The 24,064-nt window shown below is 37.3% G+C and overlaps 1 protein-coding gene and 1 long non-coding RNA gene across 3 annotated transcripts; one reads left to right on the forward strand and one right to left on the reverse strand.

Annotated features, from left to right (window-relative positions):
- The first annotated feature begins 11,576 nt into the window (after positions 1-11,576).
- LOC103723200 (glutamate receptor 3.4) lies at positions 11,577-22,166 on the forward strand. 2 transcript variants are annotated; one of them, XM_008814043.6, is made up of 6 exons: positions 11,577-12,391; positions 13,313-14,658; positions 14,770-15,047; positions 20,212-20,243; positions 20,373-20,779; positions 21,414-22,166. In XM_008814043.6, the coding sequence occupies exons 1-6, from the start codon at positions 12,088-12,090 to the stop codon at positions 21,834-21,836; spliced, it is 2,790 nt and encodes a 929-aa protein (XP_008812265.3). In that variant the 5' UTR covers positions 11,577-12,087; the 3' UTR covers positions 21,837-22,166. The 2 variants fall into 2 exon arrangements, with proteins under 2 accessions (XP_008812265.3, XP_026655806.3); XM_026800005.4 differs by having other exon boundaries at positions 13,352-14,658.
- Positions 15,554-16,278, reverse strand: LOC149752998 (uncharacterized). The gene is made up of 2 exons (XR_016396178.1): positions 16,103-16,278; positions 15,554-15,769 (listed from the first exon to the last, which is right to left on the reverse strand). It is a non-coding gene; the product is annotated as an uncharacterized LOC149752998 (long non-coding RNA).
- Positions 22,167-24,064: the final 1,898 nt, after the last annotated feature.

A 24,064-nucleotide genomic window follows, 5' to 3' on the forward strand; every position in this document is an offset into this window, starting at 1 on the left:
CCTGCACATTTCGTTGGCCAAAGATCACAAGATTAATGGGATGTCTAGCACCGCCTCCTTGATATCTAAAAAATAAAAGTCCTGCAATTATGGCTTCAATTTGCTAACCGAGCATTCCCTCTTTACCAAAGATTTGCTTTTGTCTTTGGTAATCTGCTTGCTTCTCTTTGATTCCATTGAATCTTCCTCTCCTACCACCTCCTTATGTGGAATGAAGAAAGCTTCTTAATATCGAAAAGGCTTGCATGCTACTCGAAAGATTCTCCACATTAGGGATTCAACATTATCTTTTGCATTAATGGGGATCTCTTAGCCATGCATGACTTCCTTCTATAAATAGGTCTCATACTTTTTTATTTAGTGCTCATCTCCCTTCTTTGTTGCACATCTCTCTTCTTCCTTCTAACTATCCTCATACCTCCTAATCTCCTTTTATTTATCATGGTGGTTGAGACTGAGTATGAGTTGACATAATCTTTTTATTTGATCAATCAACTTCAAATGGATGTACCGAGTTGGAATCATATCACGAGTTAGGCACCTTTACAAATGGGTTGTGTTGCCAAATTAGAATACCATCACCACAGATTTGTTGTTTGGTTGAAGGTTTTCAAACTGACAAGTGAATATCTTTTCAGCTCGCCCTCAACTAATGTTGTAGCTTCACCATCTTCATGCTGGCTAGGACGGACCTCTTGCTTTTCAATCTTATTACCATGTTCGCCTCCTAAGCTCAAAGCCTGCTGCACTTGTTTTGCCTCCCTACTATGATTGAGAAATGTGGGAGGCAGATCATCCTGAAGCTTTGGCGGATGTACAATAGCTAAGGCCTCAACAACCTATGCTAAGAGTGAAGTGAGTACCATAATTGCATTACAATCGACCTTGTAATTGTTTACACCACATCCATATCAACGGTTATGATATGAAGACCGATGAATAACAAACTTCAAAAGGTTATTTAGTATAGTTCGGGTAATAGTAGAACTTCGGGGGGGATATTTTTTGCAGATTGAATAAGAGGTTTCGGAAGAATGTCAACCTTTGATCAAATACTAAGGTATAGACTAAGAGCATAATCAATAGGCTGAATCAATCAGTTAAAAGGCCAAAATATATGGTTAGTAGGCCAAGTTATAATCGGTTAATAAGCCGAAGTACTTAGATAACAGGATGAAATGTACGATTACTAGGTTAACTACTACTAGAAAGATGCCAATCTTAGACCAAGTATCAAAAAAGCAAGCCGAAGTACCAGGAATGTAGGCTAACACCAATGGTGTAGGCTGATATACTAAGGATAGAGGCTGAAACGCTAAGGGTGAAGGTTGATATGCTTATCGGCCTTGGTCCAAGGGTGCAAGTGGAGTAATTGGGATGTAAACCTAGAAGGTGAGAGTTTTCATGCTATAATGTGGTCTTAGTGGAGCAAATTCTTAGGTTGGTGGCTAGCTAACTATTACCACTATCCATGGCATAGGAGAAGCAGTTACACTACCTATCATTGGTAAGAATAGTAGTCTATATGGCACACAATAGAAAGAACAAGTATCCAAAAATGAATAGTGGTACCTATCTCTCCATTATCCTTGATATGAAAGCAGGGTAATATTACTCACCAAATGTGGCAATAGTGTCCCATGAGTTCCACTATAGCAAAGACAAAGGTCCAAAATGGGTAATGGTTCCCATCATTTCTCTACCATGACGTGAGAAGAAAGAAAGCACTACTTGCTTTGGCAATAGTAACCCATATGGCACAAAACAACAAGGACATCGGGTGTGCTAAAAAATGGTTTTCCTTAGTTTTAGGCCAAAAGTGGAATAACAAGCAATTGGTGGAGCAAGGAGGCTTGTGCAGTGTGCCACTGGCCTATGGCTGGAACTTAAAGAAGATGAAATCAGGTTTGGATGCTTTGAAACTATAAGAACTTTTGAGAATAAAGGAATGCTGCTAAAGAAGAAGGATGATGTTCAATCTTCCACCATATTGCAACCATAGAATCCTGTTGAAGGCTCCTTTATTGTCGAGGAGAAACAAGTTTCCTAGGCAGGACAGGTGGAAAATAACCCACCATCCTGGCAACTCTGCCATTAATGATGGAGCCCAGTGAGGGAGATTTCCCTAATAGAATTTGGCCAGCATAAAGGCCAACTTCCAATTGCAAGAACATTTCAATGGGTAGTGCGATAGATGTGCGATACCATTACACAGTTCAAATATCATTTGGATGAAAGTCAGAAATATCTCTTGGAAGAATCGATGAGCCAATTTGCTGTGATTCTGAGATTATTGGTTAGTCAATTGGAGAATTCTTCTCTACAAATGTCCAAGCAGACTAACAAGGTTGATTGCAATTTTGGCCAATCAAAATTGGTCTTCATAGGTATCCTGCATACATCCCCAAATTTATAGATCTTTGAAAGTAGTTTCCAATTTTTGCATCAGCCCCCTATCGTGTGAGGACCCGTGTAGGCGTGTGTTTAGTACCACATCAGTTATTTGCTGGGTAGATCTTGGAAACTTATACAAAATCAAAAAATGAGATAATACCTTCCTGCTAGCTATTTTATGTGAGGTCTTAGGTTGTTAGAAATGGTATCAGAGCGAACTCGACTCAAACCTTAGGCTCATCCCCTTCGGTATAACACCTTCGGTGTTATACCTACGGGGCCCTCAGATTTGAAACCCTTCGGGTTTCTAATCTTCGGCTTCGGGAAAAGAAACCCTCCGGGTTTCTTATCCCTCGTCCCTTATAACACTCCTACGTGAAAGTGGTAACTCCGTTACCTCTTTCACTCCTCTAGAACACGGACTTTCAGAATTCCGTGTTCCGTTCGCTAGGTTAGTTAGGAGCTCGCTAACTATATGGACTAGGGGATACTATTGTAGGATCTATTGGGACTAACCACGGGTCGATCGAAATGCTTGTGATTGGATTTAAATGGATTTAAACCCTAAGCCTGATGAGGACATCAGAGCTTAAACGGGAGGAGTATGTGAGGACCCGTGCGGACATGTATTTACTCCCACATCTATTATTCGCTAGAAAATCTTGGATACTTATACATAATCAAGAAATCCAAATAATATTTTTCTGCTAACCATTTTGGGTGAGGTCCTGGGTTGTCACATGTCCAAGATCTATAGTATTGCAATGTGAAGATTTTAGAATGGTCTAACTTACAAAACTTATGAAATATGATAAGGGTAAAGTCGAGTACTATGTGGGAACCTTTAGGAATGAAGCCATGCATATAGAACAATGGAGTCCCTACTAAATCTCAAGCCCCTTTGCACCTTCGCAACGAGTTTCCTCGGCCAACCATAGGCCTTGTGTGGTTGTTGGTGGAGGACCAGTTGCTAAGCAAAGGAATATGCATAGGCTTGATGTGTTTGTGAATATTGGGCGCGGGGGAGGGGGGGTGCGCAATTGAACACATCACCTGGAATGGGCATGGTCGTGAGTGTTGGGGGGCAAGGTGCTCCATTATGAAATACCTCAATTGCTACTAGTCTTGAGGCATGATTTCATCCCCATGAATTATGCAACCTCTAATGCCAATATAAGAGGATATGGTAGTTGAATGCAAAAAATAGCTCCAACAATAAATTTGATACCTTCGATTAACCAGGTGATGAATGCTAGGGGGCAATTTGTGTACTCACTAATTGGGAGTGTACTGCCAAATTTATTATCAAGGGGACAATTGCCTTAAGGAATGTATCTTCTAGGTTCGGCATTCATACCTCAAGTGTGGGATGGAAGCCAAAATTATACTGATACTGGTGATTTCAATGCATACTGGAACCTATTATTTCAACTAGACCAGCATGGCTTATTGTAACAACATGTGCCACATCGAAACAAGAATGATCAATGCTAGCCCCCACCAAGTCTGGTCTAGTTGGCGGACTTGGTCAAGGAACAAGTTGGTTTCATATGTCGGTCAGATAATAGGACGATTTATAGGAAACCGTACGCCAAATGGTATGATCAAGCCTCTAAATTTTCTAGAGGATATAAAATACCTGAATTCTCCAAATTTTTGGGAGATGATAGAATATCAATAGTGGAGACGATGGAATATCAACAGCTTGTGTATACTGTTTAGAAATCTTTCATGCAATCCTCTTCTTGGAGAGAAAGCAGCACCACGAATCTTACCTCCACCAGATCCTCCATGGTCTATACATGTCGCTCAAGTTCACCTTTCCAATGAGGTATATATCAATCTCCTTAGTAAGTGCAAGTGAAGCAAGTGATTGATGATCTCGGTTAGGTTTTCCTCCAAATCGGCTAAATTGGATGATTATCAAGTTCAGGACTAAGCTAATGGATGTGATGCTAGGTACATCCCATCACCCTCTACCATTCATTAATGGGATGTGGGGGGTATTGTTCATACCACATCCATGCCTATGATTATGATATGAAAATCGATCAATTACGGGCCTGAAAGGCCATCCAGTATAGACTGGGTAATAGTAGATCATCAGAAGGGACATCTTTTGCAGGCCGAATAAGAAGATCTGAAAAGATGCTAACCTTCAATCAAATACCAAGGTATAGAGCGAGAACATAATTAGTAGGTTGAATCACTCAGCCAATAAGACAAAATAATGGCTAGTAGGCCAAGTTATACTTGTTCAGTAGGCTAAAGTACATGGGCAACATGATGAAATACAAGATTACTAAGCTAATTACTACTAGAAAGATGTCAGCCTCATACCAAGTATCAGAAAAGCAAGCTGAAATACTAAGAATGTAGGCTGACATATCAAGGGTGTAGGCCGATACACCAAGGGTGTAGGATGATATGCCAAAGGTGCAGGTAAATACACCTATCAACCTAGGTCCAAGGGTGCAAGTGAAGTAACTAGGATGTATACCCAGAAGGCGAGAGTTATCTTCCTAGAAAGATGCATTAATGGAGCAGAGTCTTACAATGGTGGCTAGCCAACTATTGCCACTATCTATGATGTAGAAGAAGAAGTTACACTATATACCATGGGTGGGAGTAGTGGTCCATGTGGCACATAATAGAAAAGACAAGTGTCCAAAAATAAGTAATGGTTCTCATGTTTTCACTACCATGATATGAGAAGAAAGGAAGCACAACCTGCTTTAGTAATAGTTGCCACGACACAATAACCACGACAAGTGTCCAAAGCTAAGTATTAGCACCCATCTTACTAGTTAAGAGTATCTATAAACATCAGGCTATAACCATGAAGAAAGGATCCTTTTCCATAATAATTTATCTTTTCTGCTATCTTCTTAAATTATGATGCTTTGATTTTATAGTAGTTTCATAGTAGATTTAGGTAGCATTCTATTATCTTCAAAAGTCTTGAAGTTTCAAGGTATTCGAACTTGATCTCATCTATTTCAAGTCCTGGCCATAGGCCGGTGGCACACCCCACAAGCCTCCTTGCTCTACCATTTGCTTGCTATCCTGGTTTCATCCTGAAACCAAGGAAAACAATACTTGTGAAAATGTATCCGCCGAAAGTAATAAAAAGGCATACAATTTGTAATTTCTTGCATGCTTGTAACATCTTGAATTGAACCATATCACTTAAGGCAAAACTGCTCCATGTTTCAACCTCTTCAGCGGTAGCAGGACTAAAAGAACTATGTGAGACTTTGAGTGGAACTCATCTCGGTAATAGGGCACTAGCATTGGCCTACTGGTGGAAGCTTAATGGAATTCCTAATAATATTATGATTTGTATTGACCCTAGCAAAAACTTTTGTGGAATTGTTAAGTAAATAATAATATATATAAGATTATTACTTTTTCCAATTTAATACCAAATTCCTCACTTCTTCAAACTTCCAACAATTTTTCACATAGGATCATGACCTATACTATCTATAATCTATACGAGCATCTTAAAAGCATTCTTCACTCCTAGTACTAGACCGAATCAGTCCTTACATTATCATGTTGCCCCCTAGTATATATGGGACAATCACCACATAGAAAATTTTTGGAGGCTTCCTTCGATAAGGTTGCCTCCTAGCCCTTGGGATGCTCATGTTCGGTATTATGAAGATGTTGTATTTTTGACCTTCACTCTCTGGCAAACAATTAGGAAGCAATGTTGAAAAGGATTTATGGACTTCACTAGCGATCCTTTGAAGTTCTCCATGGTCGATACTCTTTAATTTTGGCTTCGTATCGACCAAAACAACCCTTGATGATTTAGTCTACTACAACTTAGCTAGCATGACTTCTGCGATATCTCAATCCAGGTTCAAAGGCCTCCATAATGTAGTCTCTTCCAATTGCCTCCTGATGAGCCAAAGTCTCCAACTCCGATTCCTCGTCCACTATAGTACTTCAATACGCTGGTTGACAAGTCAATTCCATACAAGGATGGACTCGGGTGTCATTACCATAAGATTTGTTGAAATGTACTGTAACATTATGAATCGATTTTTAATTATGGAAATAAGTCTTTCAAGTCATCTTGACTATGAGAGCCAATGTCATGCCCCGACCCAATGGTCCAAGCCAAGTATGTGGCAGATGGCCATACATCCATAGGGTTTAACCCCATAGGACATCCAAGGCTTGCCTTTTGTTTCATGCACATTCATGTCATTCCAAACTTAGAAAGTGGAAGAACCAATAATATAATGCATTTATTCAATGAAACAGTCCACACAATCACTATTGATAATGAATAAAAATACATTGAAACTAAATTATTCCAAGAAATACTACTAAATGTTTGCTAAACCCTAATATCCTCACTGCTCGGTCCCAAGCCCCGTCTACTTAGCTACATTTGTAAAAAAACTAGAAAGTCATGATCCAGTGCCGAATATTTGGATAGGGTTTAGAATTTCATTAAATTTGCTTTTGAAAAATCTAATATGAATAGAAAGATTTTATGTCCATGTCAAAAATGTGTAAATTGTTCTTCTCTCACTCTAAGAACTGTTGAAGAATATTTGGTGTGCAATAGTTTTCTAAAAGATTATACTGAATGGGTATTTCATGGAGAGTCTATATTATCATCTCGATGTAACCAACCCTCCTATTTAGAATACATCTCTAGTTTTGGATCCAGTAACACGGAAAGATATCCTATAGGAGAAGATGATATAAGGAGCTTACTTAGAGATGCTCTTAAACATGGTATTAGAAATTTAACAGATTTTAGTGGAGGACAAAAAACAGCTACAATAGGTAATGAGCATACATTTGCTGATTCTATGCATGTTGAGAAACCTATATATTTATCTAGTGATGCACAGCTTGGTATCATAACTTGATGAAAGATTGGGATCAAGAACTAATATCTAGGTTGTAAAAATTTTATGAATTTTTTTTTCTTGTGCATTTATTCCATTTAAAATATTTAAATGGGTAGTCTAGCAAGTTTTCACTATACCGCTTCAATTATTAAAGGATGCATTTTCAAAAGGTGTTACTTTGTCATCATCTTCGAAAGGTGTTACTTTGTCATCATCTTCTTATGAAGCCAAGAAACTAGTAAAAACATTGGATCTTAGATACAAGAAGATACATAGTTATTCGAATGGTTGTATGTTATACTATGGTGAAAATGTTAACCAAGAGTAGTGTTGAATATGTAAATATTCACGATGGAAAAAATATAAAGAAGACGAGCATGATTTGTTGAATGAAATGAATGCTACATGGACTAAAAAAAATTGGCCAATTTTGCGGTATTTTCCTCTCACCTAGATTATAAAGAATGTATACATCATCGAAGACTACTTCTTGATGAGATGGCATGACGAAGGTCACACAAAAGATGGAATATTAAGACACCCAACGGATAGTTTAGCATGAAAAGTATTTGATGATGTGCATCATGAATTGGCTTCTGATGTTTGCAGCGTTAGGCTGGATTTAGCTACTAATTGGTTCAATTCATTCTGAATGATGAGTTCTACAAACAGTACTTGGCCAGTTGTTTTGATTCGATATAATTTGCCACCATGGATGTATATGAAATAGTCTTCACTCATTCTATCAATGGTTATTCCAGGTGATAAGGGCCCATGTAATGATATTGATATTTTTCTAAAGCCTTCAATAAAGGAATTGAAGCAATTTTAGGAGGGTGTTGTTGCATTTGATACTTTTCTAGCCAAACATTCAAATTATGGGCAGCTCTTATCTGGACTATCAATGATTTTTCTACATATGCTAATTTATTTGTTGGAGCACTAAAAAAGACATATTGCATATCCTTTTTATGGGGATTCAACCCATTCCTATGGGTTAAAATATGAAGAAAAGTTTTGTTATATGGGCCATTATCGATGGTTTGAAGCAAACCATGTAATAATACGACTTGTGCTAGGTATGTATTTAGCGTATATATAGAAAGTTTAAAAAAAATTAAATAATTTTTTTTCAAAAAATAATTATAATGATGCTTTAAAGCATCGTTATATAAATATTAGCATTGCTTTTTGCATCGCTAACTGGCGTATTATAAGAGAAGATCACAAAACTCATAAAGGTGGACTTGTGTTCCTTAGGGATCTCTCTCTATAACAGTGGGATCTATAGTAGTTGGACCCAAGTCCTTTGGTTGTATCACAACCATTTGAATTCTAGAAAATATTTTTCTTTATTTTTCTTTCAATTCTCAAGTTTACGAGTGTGCATAACTTCAAAAAAATTGTAATAATTTCCATCAATAATAATGTGCATCAATACATTGTAATGGACATAGCAATAATATCCATCATTATATTATAAACAACATAGCCCTTTGGGTTCCAGGAAACCTTTTCCTTCTCTTCTTGAATCTCCATATCAATTTAGGAGTCTTTAGAACTTAATTAATTGCAATAATATACATCAATACATTGCAATTGACCCTTGTGGAAATGAGAATATACTTGACATTGCTTTCATTACAATCTGTGATAATTGGCCCTTCAACCATACCATATATATTTTTCATGAGCTATGAGGGATGGAATATTGTCAATGTCAAATCCGTTGGTTATTTAATCTCATAATCATGATTTTCATTTAACTGGATTCCAAAACAATTTTAAAATTTTTTTTACATATTTATACAGATATAATACTAAAATATTTGTTTTCAATTTCGAAAATGTACAGGATGGACTTCTTTAATTCGAGTCCCATATTCATATGAAAATTGCTTGAATCTTTTCTCAATAAGAGAATGGTGGTTCCTTTACATAATTTAGCCAACATGTATATAATGCAGCATGCCCTATAGCATGCGCTCTAGGAATATGTGCATTATTTTCAGATGAGCTCTTTGCTCGATAGCTTGCACCACTGATCCACTGTTATCAGAGTAAAGAGAAAGGAAGAGTCAATAGAGGGGACAACTCTACTTTCTTGTATGTGCATGTGAATCTATATAGCTTCTTTTACGGCTTTGCTTGCTGCTACATACTCTGCTTCTATTGGAGAATATGCAATAGTATCCTAATTGCAACTTTTTTTTTTTCCTTTGCAATAATATCAAGAACTTACTGCTCCATTACCTAGAGTGAACACAAACCGAAAATTTGATCTCCTATCACCAGCATCTGATTGAAAATCTAAATCCGGGTAGCTCTCTTCAACCAGATTTTCTCATTAAACACTAAACAATAGTGTTTAGTCCTATTCAAATATTTAAGAATTTGTTTCATTGTTGTCCGATGTTCTAGGCCTAGATTTAGATAGGTCCCTACCTACAAAACTGAATACATAACAGATATCTGGCTGGGTACATAGCATTAAATATGTGGGACTTCCTACTGCTGCTGAAGCATAAGAGTACTTTCTTATCTCCTCTCATTCTTCTTGTGTTTTAGGAGACATTTTCTTAGAAGTGATTCTCTGCTTAAAAAGTTGAAACCTCTTCAGGGCATTATGCGTGCTAAACCTGGTCATATCTTATCAATGCAGTTGACTTGGGACAGACCCATCAGTTAGCCCTGTATAGGTGCCTAAAATCTATCCAGTATGTAGCTGACATTAGACGAAACACACACCTGTATGGATCCTCACACCGAGTATACAAAGTCCTTCATAGCGAAGTGAGTAGATATATCTTAATTGATGACATTGCCCCCTACATCATTCTTGATAAATAGACATTAGCCTTACATCATTTCCAATGATAGTATGTGATCAACATAAAGAACCAAAAATGTAAAGGCACTCCAATTAACCTTTTTGTGCAAACAAAAAGTTCATCCAAATTTGTGAGAAAACCAAATGATTTGATTTCCTCATCAAAATGGATATCCCAACTCCAAGATGCTTGCGTAAGGGCATAACGGATTTTATCACTTTGCACACTTTTGTTTCTTAGCCTTTGGATATTAAACCTTCTAACCGATCCATAATTTTTTTTTCTCGAATGAATCTATTCAAGATAGCAGTTTTAATATTCATTTGCTATATCTCATAATTCCAGCGCTGCGACTGATAAAAGGATTCTTATGAGCTTTAACATGGCCACTGGGCGAAAAGGCTTTTCTAATAGTCAATTCCAAGATTTTGTTTGTAACTTTTTGCTAGTAACCTTGCCTTACATGTCTCCCCCTTTCCATTAGGTCCAATTTATAGATCCATTTACAACCAACACACAATGCCTTCTGGTTTGTCCACTATAGGGTGTATACCCGATTGGAACACATAGAGTCCTTATTCCATGGTCTTCTGCATTGGAATTAGGCAAGCAGGGTCCACACCCACTGCTGCTTCATCAGTGTATGAGTCTGTGTATCTTTGAAAATAAAAATATATGGCCCTGTGGAGACTACTCCGTTCCTACAAACTCTCAATAACCAGTGGAGCTTCAACCAGCAGGAATATACACTCATGTCTGTATTAATATAACATTACGTACAGAAGCAAGTCTTTTCCTTTCAGATTTTCAAGTCGTCGCACATAGTCCGAAGTCCCAAATCTCTCTCAGTGGGTATCCTGTTATCCCTTAATTAACTAGGTTCCCACACTTCTAGTGGGTATCCTTTGAGCACTTATCCTGTTATCCCTTGATTAACTAGGTTCCCAGTCCATTTCGAATGGATGCCCCTTGCCATACAATAAATGCTCCGAATTGAATCTATGCGAATAGCCTACCACTACAAGAAAGGTTGAGGTCACACCATACACCACGAGGGGCAAAAGACCATCCCATTGGACAATGCCTTTAACTTGGGCACGTATAAATTATGTCCAAGCTATGGCTAACCTTCTTTTAGTGGATTCCGAAGGTGTGTGAGATTCCGAAGCCAGGTCCTGTGATCCCATTCATGCGCTAGAACTAAAATGTTTTACAGTCTTGTAACAACACTTAATCACTCTAAAGAGCTACTCTATCATGAGATTTGACATTGCCAGTCTCAACCTCTACGCTGCTAATATGTAAACTTGGCCTAAAAGAATTTCTATGTACAGCCGAAAAGAGAAGATGCCTGGGTGCTCCAATCTTCCGTCCAAAAAAAAAAAAAGCTTCATTGCTACGTGTAACAAAGGTATTGGTGAAATATACCGCAATCCTGGCGTGCCATGCATACAACTATCTATTGAATTATTGTGGGCACAAAGCGTTGCCCAGCTGGAACAAATTTGAGCCACTTTTTGTGTGGCTTTCTTCCATGTTGCAATAATCTCCTTCCATATACCATTCCCTTTTGATAGGTGAAAGCACTGTTGCTTGCCTAATTTCCAAGCCTGAAAGAGATTCTCTCAAGGCACAACACCTTAGAGTCGGAAGACATTTGCCCAATTCTTTTCTTCTATCTAGTCATGGTGTGAACTCCTAAAGGCTCAAGCTCCCCCATAAACAGAGGGGGTTTAGGATCGGTCCTTATGCTTTCCTCTCTAAAACTGGTTGCTTTTTTCCTTTTTCCACCTCCTTTAGATGCCTATAAATACCGGGCAGTGGTCTCTCTCAGTACGGTTGTTCAGAAGTCGAATGCTCTTTCTTCTCTTCTCTGTTTCATAGAAGCTTAGAAACTAGACATCCCATAACGGCATTCAAAATCCAGGAGCCATCCCAATGAAGTCACTGTAAACTACTCAAACCAATCCAAGGATCCAGGGATGGCAACTGGGTCTGCCGGCTTCAAGGTAAGGCCGTCCATTCGATTGTTTGCTGTTTGTTTCTTGGTTGGTATGATTGGAACAACGGGAAGGGGTCAGAACAACACCAGCAACTCCTCAGTGCGTCCCGTGGTGAACGTTGGGGCTCTCTTCACCTTCAATTCTACTATTGGAAGAGTAGCAACCCTGGCGATCGAGTTTGCTGTGGAGGATGTCAACAAGGACACGAGCGTTCTTGCTGGGACTAGGTTGAATGTGATTAAACAGGACACAAATTGCAGCGGGTTTCTTGGAACCATGGAAGGTAACATGAGATTCTCATTTTGAGGTGTAGCTTTTATAATGGGCACAAATGAATGCTTTTATGTGTAAACCATTTTTTTATATTACTTTTAGTTCGGATGCTATGGAGATATTTCAATCTACAACTGCCTAGACATTTTTTATATATAAATATGTTTTACATATTTTATGTTCTTAAAGAGATCTTTATTGATCATCAGGGTCATTTGTTTGATAAGGAATGTTAAAACTAATAATTTTGAGCTTACTGGTATAATGAAACATTATTTATCAAGAACTAATGCGGGTATGTTTTCATTTCTGGGCAAAGTAATCCCTTTTCTTTTGATATTTTTAATTGCCAAATGGTTTCTTTGTATTTATTCAGAAAATTTTATTTTCTGCTGTAATTGGGTAAGGTTGATTACCATTGTTGTGTTCTTCTCAAAATATAATTTATAGAGAAACCATTTGTTCTACCACTAAAAAGAAAGATATCACTTCTTCAGTTTTATCTCTTCATGAATCCCCTTGCTATCGATATGTTTGTGAACTTATTCTTTAAAGGAAAAAAAGAGGTCTCTGAGCTTGTCTCTGAGATTTGTTAATTGTTAAGGATGTCCATTAGCCTAGAGTTAATTTCTAGTTTTAAAAACTTGCCATTAAAAGGAAGTCCTTTTCCCCTTTTATGCCGGTGAATTCCAAATCTTTTCTCCATACTTTTACATTTGAAATATTTAACTTACATTTATTTCAGAAATCATCTATTCATATCCATTCATTTGTGGAAGATAGAAAAATCTATATATCTTTTCGAAGCTTTACATGTCCCATAACAGTTCCATGGAAAAGATTATGGTCAATCACCCTTTGTTGCCTTCTAAATGCTTGAAGTTTTGTCATAATTTTCAGTAGTCTTTGTTTAAGACCCTTTTTGTTGCAGCCTTGCAGCTGATGGAGAAAGATGTGGTTGCCATTGTAGGTCCCCAATCCTCAGGGATAGGCCATGTCATTTCCCATGTCGTTAACGAACTTCATGTTCCACTCTTATCCTTTGCAGCGACAGATCCAACTCTTTCTTCACTGGAATATCCTTATTTCATTCGAACAATTCATAGTGACTATTTCCAGATGAATGCGATAGCCGATATCGTCGAATATTATGGATGGAGGAAGGTTACTGCCATCTTTGTGGATGATGACTATGGGCGGGGCGGGATAGCAGCATTAGGTGATGCTCTTGCAAGCAGACGGGCTGAGATCTCTTACAAAGCTGCCTTCCCTCCTCAGGCTGACATAAATATGATTACTGACTTGTTGCTTAAAGTGAACCTAATGGAATCTCGGGTTTTCATTGTGCATGTGAACCCTGACACTGGCTTGACTGTTTTTTCTATTGCCAAACATACGGGGATGATGAACAGTGGATATGTGTGGATAGCCACTGATTGGCTTGCTGCTACTCTGGACTCAACCAAACCTGTTGATCCTAACACTATGAGCCTTATACAAGGGGTAGTGGTTCTTCGTCACCACACTGCAGATTCGGATCTCAAGACAGGGTTTCTATCTAGATGGAATAATGAAATTAAAAGCTCGAGTACTAGTTCGAGCTTGAACACTTATGGGATGTATGCTTATGATTCAGTGTGGTTGGTTGCTCGTGCTATTGACCAATTCTTCAGGCAAGGAGGGGAAATTGTTTTCTCTAAAGATTCAAGATTGCATGATGCAAATGGAAGTACCTTGCACTTAGAAGCACTAAAAGGCTTTGACAGAGGTGACCAAATACTTGAGCAATTGTTACTTACCAATTTTACAGGTCTATCAGGTGATGTTCAGTTCGATTCAGATAGGAACTTAATCCATCCAGCATATGATATTATTAACATTGGTGGGACAGGCTCACGCTTGATAGGATATTGGTCTAATTACTCTCGACTTTCAGTTGTTGCTCCTGAAATTTTGTATGGGAAGCCACCAAACATTTCGACCAGCAGCCAGCAACTTTACAGTGTAATATGGCCTGGCGAAACCATGATGAAGCCACGCGGATGGGTGTTCCCAAACAATGGAAAACCTTTGAGAATTGGAGTTCCTAACAAAGTAAGCTTCAAACAATTCGTGTCGAATGATTCTGGTACTGACAATGTGAGTGGCTATTGCATCGATGTATTCAACACCGCACTTAAGCTGTTGCCCTACCCAGTTCCATGCTCATTTATACTAATCGGGGATGGTTTGACAAATCCGAATTATGATGAACTTGTGCATATGGTTGCTCAGAATGTGAGTATATCTTCCATCATGAATTTTTCTTTTCCCACTTTCCTTCAAGCTCTTAATTTTAGTCTTCTTTCTGCTTTCTTTGTGAATCCTACCTTAAGCCCTTTTTTTTAGAATCTTGATGCAGCTGTAGGGGACATTGCCATCGTCAGAAATAGAACAAGAATTGTAGATTTTACACAGCCATATGTTGAATCAGGCCTAGTTATAGTAGCTCCTGTCAAAAAGACGGACTCAATTGCTTGGGCTTTCCTGAAACCATTTACATTAGAGATGTGGTGTGTCACCGGCGCCTTTTTTCTTTTTGTTGGAGCTGTTATTTGGATTCTCGAGCATCGGATAAACGAAGACTTTCGTGGACCTCCACGCGAACAACTTGTGACAATATGTTGGTTAGTATCCTCTACTGCTATTGAGATTTCTTTTCTGCTAGAAGTATATGCTAATGAATATATGTTAACAGCAGCCTTATATGGCAGCACTGCTGTAGTAAAGAACGGAATAACAGCCACCAAGGTGGTAGCCTAGTGGTACTGGGCAGCAATTCTAACCATAAGGTCCCAAGTTCGAATCGCTGCGGCGACGATTAAATTGTGGACCGAAGCTCATTACTTTGGCCACTGCTTGGACTTGTGGTGTAGGACCGCTCTTGAACCGCTAGTAGCCGGGGTGGTGCCGGGTGTGACGTACTCATACGTGGGACTCGAGCCAGAGCTCAGAGGAGTAGCTGAGCCGGGCCTACGGGTGGGGAGGGTATGAGTAAAACCGGTCGGGGTGCCCAACACACGGCCATTTCTGCCCGCATCGAACATTCTCCTGGCGGGGCGGGGGCCCAGTGGGGGCTGCTACGTGAGGGTGGGCTTGTCCCTTCCTCCCCCCTACCCCTTTTTTTTAAGCAAAAAAAAAAAAAAAAAAAAAAAAAAAAAAAAACAAAACAAATTAAGTCTTGACATTAATTAGTGGCTATAAGTTTAACATGCACAATGAGGATTTCTGCCATTACGAGGAAACTGACTTATAAAATACAAGAGCTAAATCACCCCCAAGATATTTTTCTGTGGAAGATTAGCTCCAAAAATTGTATAAAATCCAAAGATCCTCTGAGATAATGCACCTGTCGGAATATTTCAAAATTCCGAGTCTGCCCTTCTTTGTCTTTTGTCTTTTTGTCTAGTGTACTTTCTTTAGTCCCACATTGGAAAGGGATAAAACTCAAAAGATCTTTATGTAATATTCAACCTTTTAACTTGGTAAAGCAAAGAAATAAAGTAGCCCACGCGCGCATGAGCCCAATGGAGGTCCAAGCCAAAATTGGCGAATCCGATTCGGAAACGTTTAACTGGGCGCGTCGCGCTCGATCATCACGCGATCTATTCTTAAGGACAGTGAAATCACGCCTCAACTGATAAGTTCTTCCTTCTCTCCATCTATTATTTTACAACAGCACCTACCAAAGTTTCAATGCATTAGTACTGGAGTTACCGAGGGCGATGCACATAGGTGCATCCTGCATGTAGCTTTGTGCAACATTTTGAAGTTTGCTTTTAATCCTAGAAAATAGGGTAATATTTATTGAGAAAAGTTCATTTTAGAACTATAACCAGATTCTCTTCATAGTTTACTGTCTTTAGTTCCAAGTAGTTTATGCCATCAAACTCTCAGCCTGTTCTGCTTGTTCCTTGTATGATAATTTCTCAAACACATGCATCATCTTCGTATCTAAACAATTAGTTTGTGATAGGTGATGTATTCACAACTTAGTAGCAACGTGTCTCTTAATACTCTTCAGATATTGAAGAAATAAACAGATCATACTCTGCAGCTTGAGGGTTCTTGAGAGTAAATTTATTGTGATTTGTTTTTCCATGAAAATGATATTAATATGATGCTTACCGTTTTAAGTTGGATTGAGCTGTCCGATCTCCAGTTTTTTTCTTACAGCACCCCTGGAACTTGAATCTTGCAAGACATATTTAATCTATGTTGAATTGGAGAGATGTTCTTAGTTGCAGAATGCAATCAATTTATTCTCAGAAAATTGGATTAATCATTTGGATGCACTCCCTACACTATCTAAACATACGAGATGAGTGAAATATAAGCTTGCTTTTTATTTATTCCCAAGCTCTCTACAGCTTACCTAGTTGCAAGTAAAGATGCTTTTCACTATTTAAAGCCTTTCTACCCTATGTTAATATATTAAAATAAATCCAATTTCAAACATCCTGTACTTGTTAAGAATCTAATATAATTGATAAATATTGACACAAGTTTTATATACAATTTATATAAGAATCCTACAAGAAGTCCTGGATGTTCTAGTTTTCCCTAGAGTTCTCCATCTCACAGAACCTATGATACCTCCTCCAGATCCACTAGCAGACTCCTTAGTCTTCAATATTTTTCACAGGTTTAATTTTATAATGCAACTTCCATGTTCAGAAAACAAGCTTTTGTCTTTATGCCAATGCGCATGCACTTGCACGTAGCAGGGGGGCAGGCTATCACTCGATGACCTTGTGTGTCGTGCATGCATGACAATTGCTGCTGCTGTTATTGTTATAATTATTATTCTTTCAATAATGCTTTTCCCTATTTTCCAGAGTGGCACCTTTGGGAAATGTACATATTATCCTGTCTTGTACATGCATGTGCAGTGTAAAGGCATGTGATGGTAATTTAAATTAATTTCAATAAATATTCTTAATGTTTTCCCTTATCAATATGAAACATATCATTATATTGTTTATGGACATATATATATATATATATATATATATATATATATATATATATATATATATATATATATATGGCTGTTAATAATTATGCTAATCTTATAGTATGGAACCTTTTTGATCGCATATATCTTCATACATAGGGACATATATTGCAAATCTAACAACCAAGAAAGAGTGAGGAATAAACTAAGCTTTATTTTGCTGCTAGCAAAAGCTTCGATTTTTGTAACTAACCTTATATCATCCATTTTAGTTGTAAAGTTGTAAGGACCCATTTTTTTTGTTGGGTACTGGGCCGCATCACGTGCTTGGCATGTGTGGCAGGGAGGAAGACTCCAGATAGGAGTCTTTCTCTTGCCCATTTCCAACTTCTTCCTCCAATTCTGCCGGAGGAAGGAGTCTAAGGAGACCAAATTCTTTCATGTTGTGCCCGATTTTCATCTATAAAAAAGTCTCTTTCCTCCTCCTTTTGCCTCTACCTTGGAAATTCTCCCATTAGAGGTAAAGATCCCTAGATTCTGTGGGATATACTTGGGGATTTCGCCATCAATCCGGCCGGAAGAGCTTGCTGGAGGTAAGTCTTTGTTGTTGGTTTCTCTATTCTTCTCTTTCTTTTGGTTGTTAGGCCACTGTCTTTCTGTTGAAATCCAGACAAAATGATCGTGAATGGGGTCTTCCCTGTTTCACGTTCTTTTCTTTTGTTTTGTCAGTCGTCACCGAACGTGGCACGCTGCTAGCATCGCCGTAGGTCATTGGCCACTAGGGGTATCCAACCACAAGTGCCATCAAGAGCCTCCTCTATTTCGAGAATGAGAGGGAGGGAAGGAGAGAGGGCCTCACGACTCTCTTCTTCTTCCCATATTTTCTCTCTCCTCACTCTAGTTCCTTTCTCTTCTTGTTTCTCTCTCTTCTTTCTTTCTCTTTTCTCTCTCTATCTTGGTTTTTTCTCTCTTTAGTTGAGCAGGATAGTTTGGGTGGAAAGGAACTAGTAGGTAGTCTTGGGTTACTATGTGATAGTAAATTCTTTAGTAGACCAGCAGAGGATTCTAGGTTGTTGGATACCTTGGATAATTTTTTATGTGGATTTAGTTCTATGTGAGAACAATCTTCTGAGTAAGAAGACTTTGAGCAGGGTTTTGTGCACCCCGATTCATAGATTGCGGTGTGAACAGATGATTAGTCTGTTTAGGTTTTCAGGATATAGTGGTAAGAATTCTTATACACTGGTCTGCATGACTATATATATTTTGCTCATATGTATGTATGATATGCTAATGATCGAGATAAGTAAGATGCAAGAATTTTTTAATAGTTCTTATATTAATTATGTTTTGATCATATATGCTTGTGATTAATATTATGATGAATGCATATATGAGTATAACTTACATTTGCACAGTCAGGCTAATGGATGTGGTGCTGTGGACTAAGCATAGTATATTGATTGCTCCATCAAAAAAATGCGACACTTATCATCACGGGCAGAAAATGTTACCATGGTTAGTCTATAACTAAACATAAATATGAACCTGTGTAGACTCTGGGCTAATCTCGTTACTATCAAATGCCCTGCCACGGGCGTGAAACATGACACTTATTGGTTGCCCTGTCACTGGCAGAAAATGTGACACGTATCAATTATCCTATCACGGGCGGAAAACGTGATCAAAATTTAGCCCAAAGTTGAAAGGATATGGGTCTTAGACTCGGATTGGATTGCAGAAAATTTAATGATAAGCTACTGGAATTAGTGTTGAAAATTTAATTGGATATTGTATGATGTATCGCATTGAGTGGGTATTAATATAGATATTTAATCGTATATGTGAAATTTGTTTATTTTGAGTATTGCTAATAGCCGAACTTTGATTTTCGTGATATTTATATTATTTTCAAACTGTATATTATTATGATAGTGTAAGTGTGTTTAGGGATTTTTACTGGGCTGTAAAGCTTATATCTCTTGTTGCTTTCTTTTTCAGAGTCATAGGATACATATATTTTGGATAGGTTGGCATAAAGTTCGAACAACAGTCATTAGATAGTTAGGTAGTTTATTTTTTAATGTCAATGGACAGTTAAAATTTTGTATTTGAATATTTGAATTATTTGATTATGATGGAATTAGTAGTTGGATTCTTTTTTGTTATAATCTGTTGATTAAATTTATGAAATTTATTGAAAAATTGTTCATCTAGGCCTTGCATGATCTTTAGAGCACCGCTCTAGAGTTCATGCGGCCACGTTACGTGGCCGACCTAGATGGTGGGTTTGGGGCATGACAAAAGTAGCAAACAATGCATATATCTGAATTTGCATTATATCCTCCCGGTTAACTCATAGATCACCAGTTACTAGTTATTCAAATTCATGTCAAGTATATGTTCTTGTCTAAAGCTTCGAGGTAGATCCTTCCAGGTAATTCAGAGCATATTTTACTGTTACAAGCTTTGAAGTAGCACATTCCAGTTAATGAACATATTATATTGTTTTAATACATGGACTGTTTTAATCTGCTGTCTCCTATAATTGCCATGGGCTTCCATTGTATGTCTGAATCCAAAATCCTGACTAAAAATATATTATTTTAACAATTTAATCACATAAAAATCTAAATAGGTTCCAATAACATGCTGAGTGCTTGCTTCAATCAAATCCTATAGTTTTCTTAATCAGTGATTTGCATATTTTATATGTTTTTAAGAATTTATTGTTCAAGCAGCCTACTATGCCTCTACCATCCTGTGTACGTATTACATTGTTGCTTTTATTCTTAGAACATGCAATAATTTATTCCACTGTGTTCATCTTGCAGGTTTAGTTTGTCGACAATGTTCTTTGCTCACAGTACGTCAATCTTGCTGTTTTGATATTTCGAAATTTCTAAGCATTCAGCACGCATTTTGGATCTATAATCCATGTTTCAACTACTATGAAATATTTAAGTATCTGAAAAGTTTTCTGTGATCTAATCAGGGGAAAACACTGTGAGCACCCTTGGACGGTTTGTGCTGATCATTTGGCTGTTTGTTGTACTAATTATCACCTCAAGCTACACTGCCAGCCTAACATCAATCCTCACAGTTCAACAGCTTTCCCCAGGGATCAAAGGGCTTGACAGCTTGATCTCAAGCTCTGACCCTATTGGATATCAGGCTGGAAAATTTTCAAGAAATTACATGATAGAAGAACTTAATATTTCTCCATCCCGTCTGGTACCTTTAAATTCACCTGAAGAATATGCAAGAGTTCTTGAGCTTGGACCAAAAGGTGGTGGTGTTGCTGCAATTGTAGACGAAATTCCATATGTTGAGATCTTCTTGTCTATCTATTGCCAGTTTCAGATGGTTGGTCAGGAGTTCACCAAAAATGGATGGGGGTTTGTAAGTACTTTCGTTTCCAAATATTGTTGGTATCTATCAACTATTTTCATGAGTTAACTTAATGCGATAGATCTCACTGATCCATCATTTGCAGCCAATATTAGTTTAGGATATTTCAAAGATTTGATTATTAGCATGTATTCACATTTCACATTCTAAAATCACGGTGATCTTGTCTTTTGCATGGTTATATTGAAAAGTCAAATTGATTTTTCAGGATTAGGTGTTCCAATGTTCATCAAAATTCAAATAACTTTTAGAAACATTAACTTGTAATCATTGACAAGGATTTACAATCCTCACCTTGTGATTTATATTACAACTTTCTTTAGCAACAGAAACCTTCAGTCAAAAAAGTCTGATATTTGAGATAAACAATCAAAACTAAGCAAAGTAATATGTGATTTTGGAAGTAAAAAAAGCTAGGAGAACTTTAATCTTTTATCTCCACCGATTACGAAGATGTTACACTTTGACAATAGATGAGAGGTTTTTTCATTAATTTTTCTTGGGTGAATGCATTTGAGGATTTATTTCTTCTTTTTTCTTTTTTTTTTTGATTTCTTCTTGTTTAGTGCATAGATATTGCATTTTCTTCATTCTCATAGAGGGTTGCTGAATGTTTCCCAAACAGGCCTTTCAGAGAAACTCTCCCCTTGCAGAGGACCTATCAACTGCCATCCTATCATTGTCAGAGAGTGGAGATCTCCAGAGAATCCATGATCAATGGTTAGCACGTAAAGGATGCACTTCAGAAGTGACTGAAACGGACACAAACCGGCTGAGCCTGGGGAGCTTCTGGGGCCTCTTCTTAATTTGTGGTCTTGCATGTTTCATTGCTCTCTTGGTATTCTTCATACGAATATATTGTCAGTATAACCAGTACAATACAGGAGAATCTACTGAAACCAGGACAAGTGATGGGCCTCAACCCAGCTTAAGTATATTCAATTGCTGTAAACGTTTAATTCACTTTTTTGATAAAAAGGAAGAAGAAGTCATGAGGGCTATCAGCGGGAAATCAAGTGATAAAAAGAATGAAACCTCTCAGAATTAGGATGGGCAACCACTGTCGCCTGTGTAGAAGGTAATTTTGGGCCAAGTAGTATGTGCGTCTTCCTGCTGCTACTTGTATTTCCTTTGGAAGATAGTTATACTCCGAAGAAGAGAGCAAGTCCTCCATATCTTCTATTAGTGATTGCTGATAACCATTCCAAACCGCTTTCTTGACTGAAACCTCGACAGCTTGTATGCATTACTTATAGGATTCCAACTGAAATGTAATTTTCTTTTATTTTTCCTGGGCCAATGAAGACACCATTTGCAGATTGTATGGTCATAAAATTTACTCTAATTGAATACAAATAGACTTCTAGTTGTTAATAAAGGGAATGTGTCATGAAACTATCAGGCAGCTATTTTATATCACATGTGAAAACATCCATTAAGCTCTGCTTATAGCTTTGCAAGCACCATCCTTAGTCAGAGAAGGGGACATCTGAATTAATTGAAAGTCTCCTTTTTTTTTAACCACCCACGGTTTGAAACTTATGCCAATGTTGCCCTCCAGCCCATGGCCCAGGCCCAGTCAGGATGAGGGCTCGCCTGTAAACCGGTGCCCCTCCATCCAGAGAATAAGAGCAAAGGGTTGGTGCACGCTCTCCTTATGTCACACGCTTCCCTCCCGCACATGCTCTACTCCTCCCCACGCCACATCTCCTCTTCCTTTATATTTTTCTTTTAGAGTTTTTTTTATAAATATCCTTCTAAAAATTCAAATTTACGTAAGTACCCTCATAAAATTTATATTTATTTATGTACCTTCATAAAACACTATTTTTGCACAAATACCCCTAATATAACAGTTACTCTAGCACCGTTAACAAAAATCATATTTATTTTAATTAAAAATAAAATAAAATTTTAAAATTTTTTTTTTATCTTCCATCGTAATCAGCTTATAAATGTTTCTTTTTTCACATCTACCTATTAAGAATATTTTAGTAATTTTAATTTAAAACCGTTAATTTTTTAACGGTATTAGATGGCATGGATATATATACGAAAATAAGGATAAAATAGGGCAAAATAGCAAAATAAGTGTTGGACGAGGGTATACATGTAAATATCACTTTTGAAAGAGTATTCATGCAAATTTTGATATTTAGAAGAATATTTATAAAAAAAATTTATTTTTTATTTCACTGTCTCCCACCCTATCCACCGCTCTCTGTTAGCTCTATTGTTAATCCACATGCATCCAACTCTCTCCGCCCTCCCAAACTCTTCCACTCTCCCTCTCCTTTGCTCTCTCCCACTCTTCCGTACTCTCTTTCACACTTCCACGTTCTCTCTCTTTCTCTCTTCTTCTTCTTTTAGTTTTCTCTCTCTCCTTTCTTCCGGTCTTTTCTCCCTCTAAGCTAGCCCTAAAGAATTGTGTAATGTGCCATCGCCCATTCCAGCTCTGTAATAGGGAAAGGGTAGTAACCTGTTTCCCCATTACAATCATAGTAGTTTGAAAATTGAGATTTTTGAAGAATTTCTGGAAAGTTTAGAAATTACTTTAAAATGTTAATGTGTCATTGAGTCGATGCATGTATATATGTTGTTTTGGATTATTAGGTACCGAAGCATCTGTGTTACTTGATTAAATTAACTATATTTTGACATCTACAAAATAAGTAACTTAACTCTTCATGATGTGATTTCTAACAAAATTTGAAAAAAAAAAATAAAGTTTGTATTGTTTGATAAAATAGCTTTTATGATTTTTGTATCTATTTTATTAATGGTCAAGCATGTTACATTTTATCATAAAAAATAACATAAAAATTAAATATATATTTTATATTCCTGAAAATGAGTTATTTTGATCACATGATATGCTGAAATTGAATTTTGAAATTTATTGACAAGTAATTTGAGAAACTAATTTCGACACCATCGGTAATTAGAAAAATAGTTATCTGAGGACCAATTACTTACTATCTGTTATCAGATATCTATTTATCAACCCATACCATTACGTGAAGTAACCATAGCCAAATATTAGAATTAGCATTATTTTGTGAAAAGTATGTTTTTGAAAAGAAATACAAATATTATTCTTTAATATTTGATAAGTATGAGATTTTACCTAATCAATGACCTGCTATTCTATTTGATTTATTATATGTTAATATGCTTTAACCCGTGTTTTGTCACTTACTAAGCTGGTATAGCTTTTTTTTTTTTTTTCTCAGGTTCTGAAATATGATTGCTTATAGGACTCTGGAAAGTGCGCTA

The sequence above is a fragment of the Phoenix dactylifera genome, chromosome 8, assembly GCF_051530095.1.
Source record: "Phoenix dactylifera cultivar Ajwa chromosome 8, Ajwa_hap1_PhDact_Kaust_v1.1, whole genome shotgun sequence".
In the NCBI taxonomy this organism is placed as follows: Eukaryota; Viridiplantae; Streptophyta; class Magnoliopsida; order Arecales; family Arecaceae; genus Phoenix; species Phoenix dactylifera.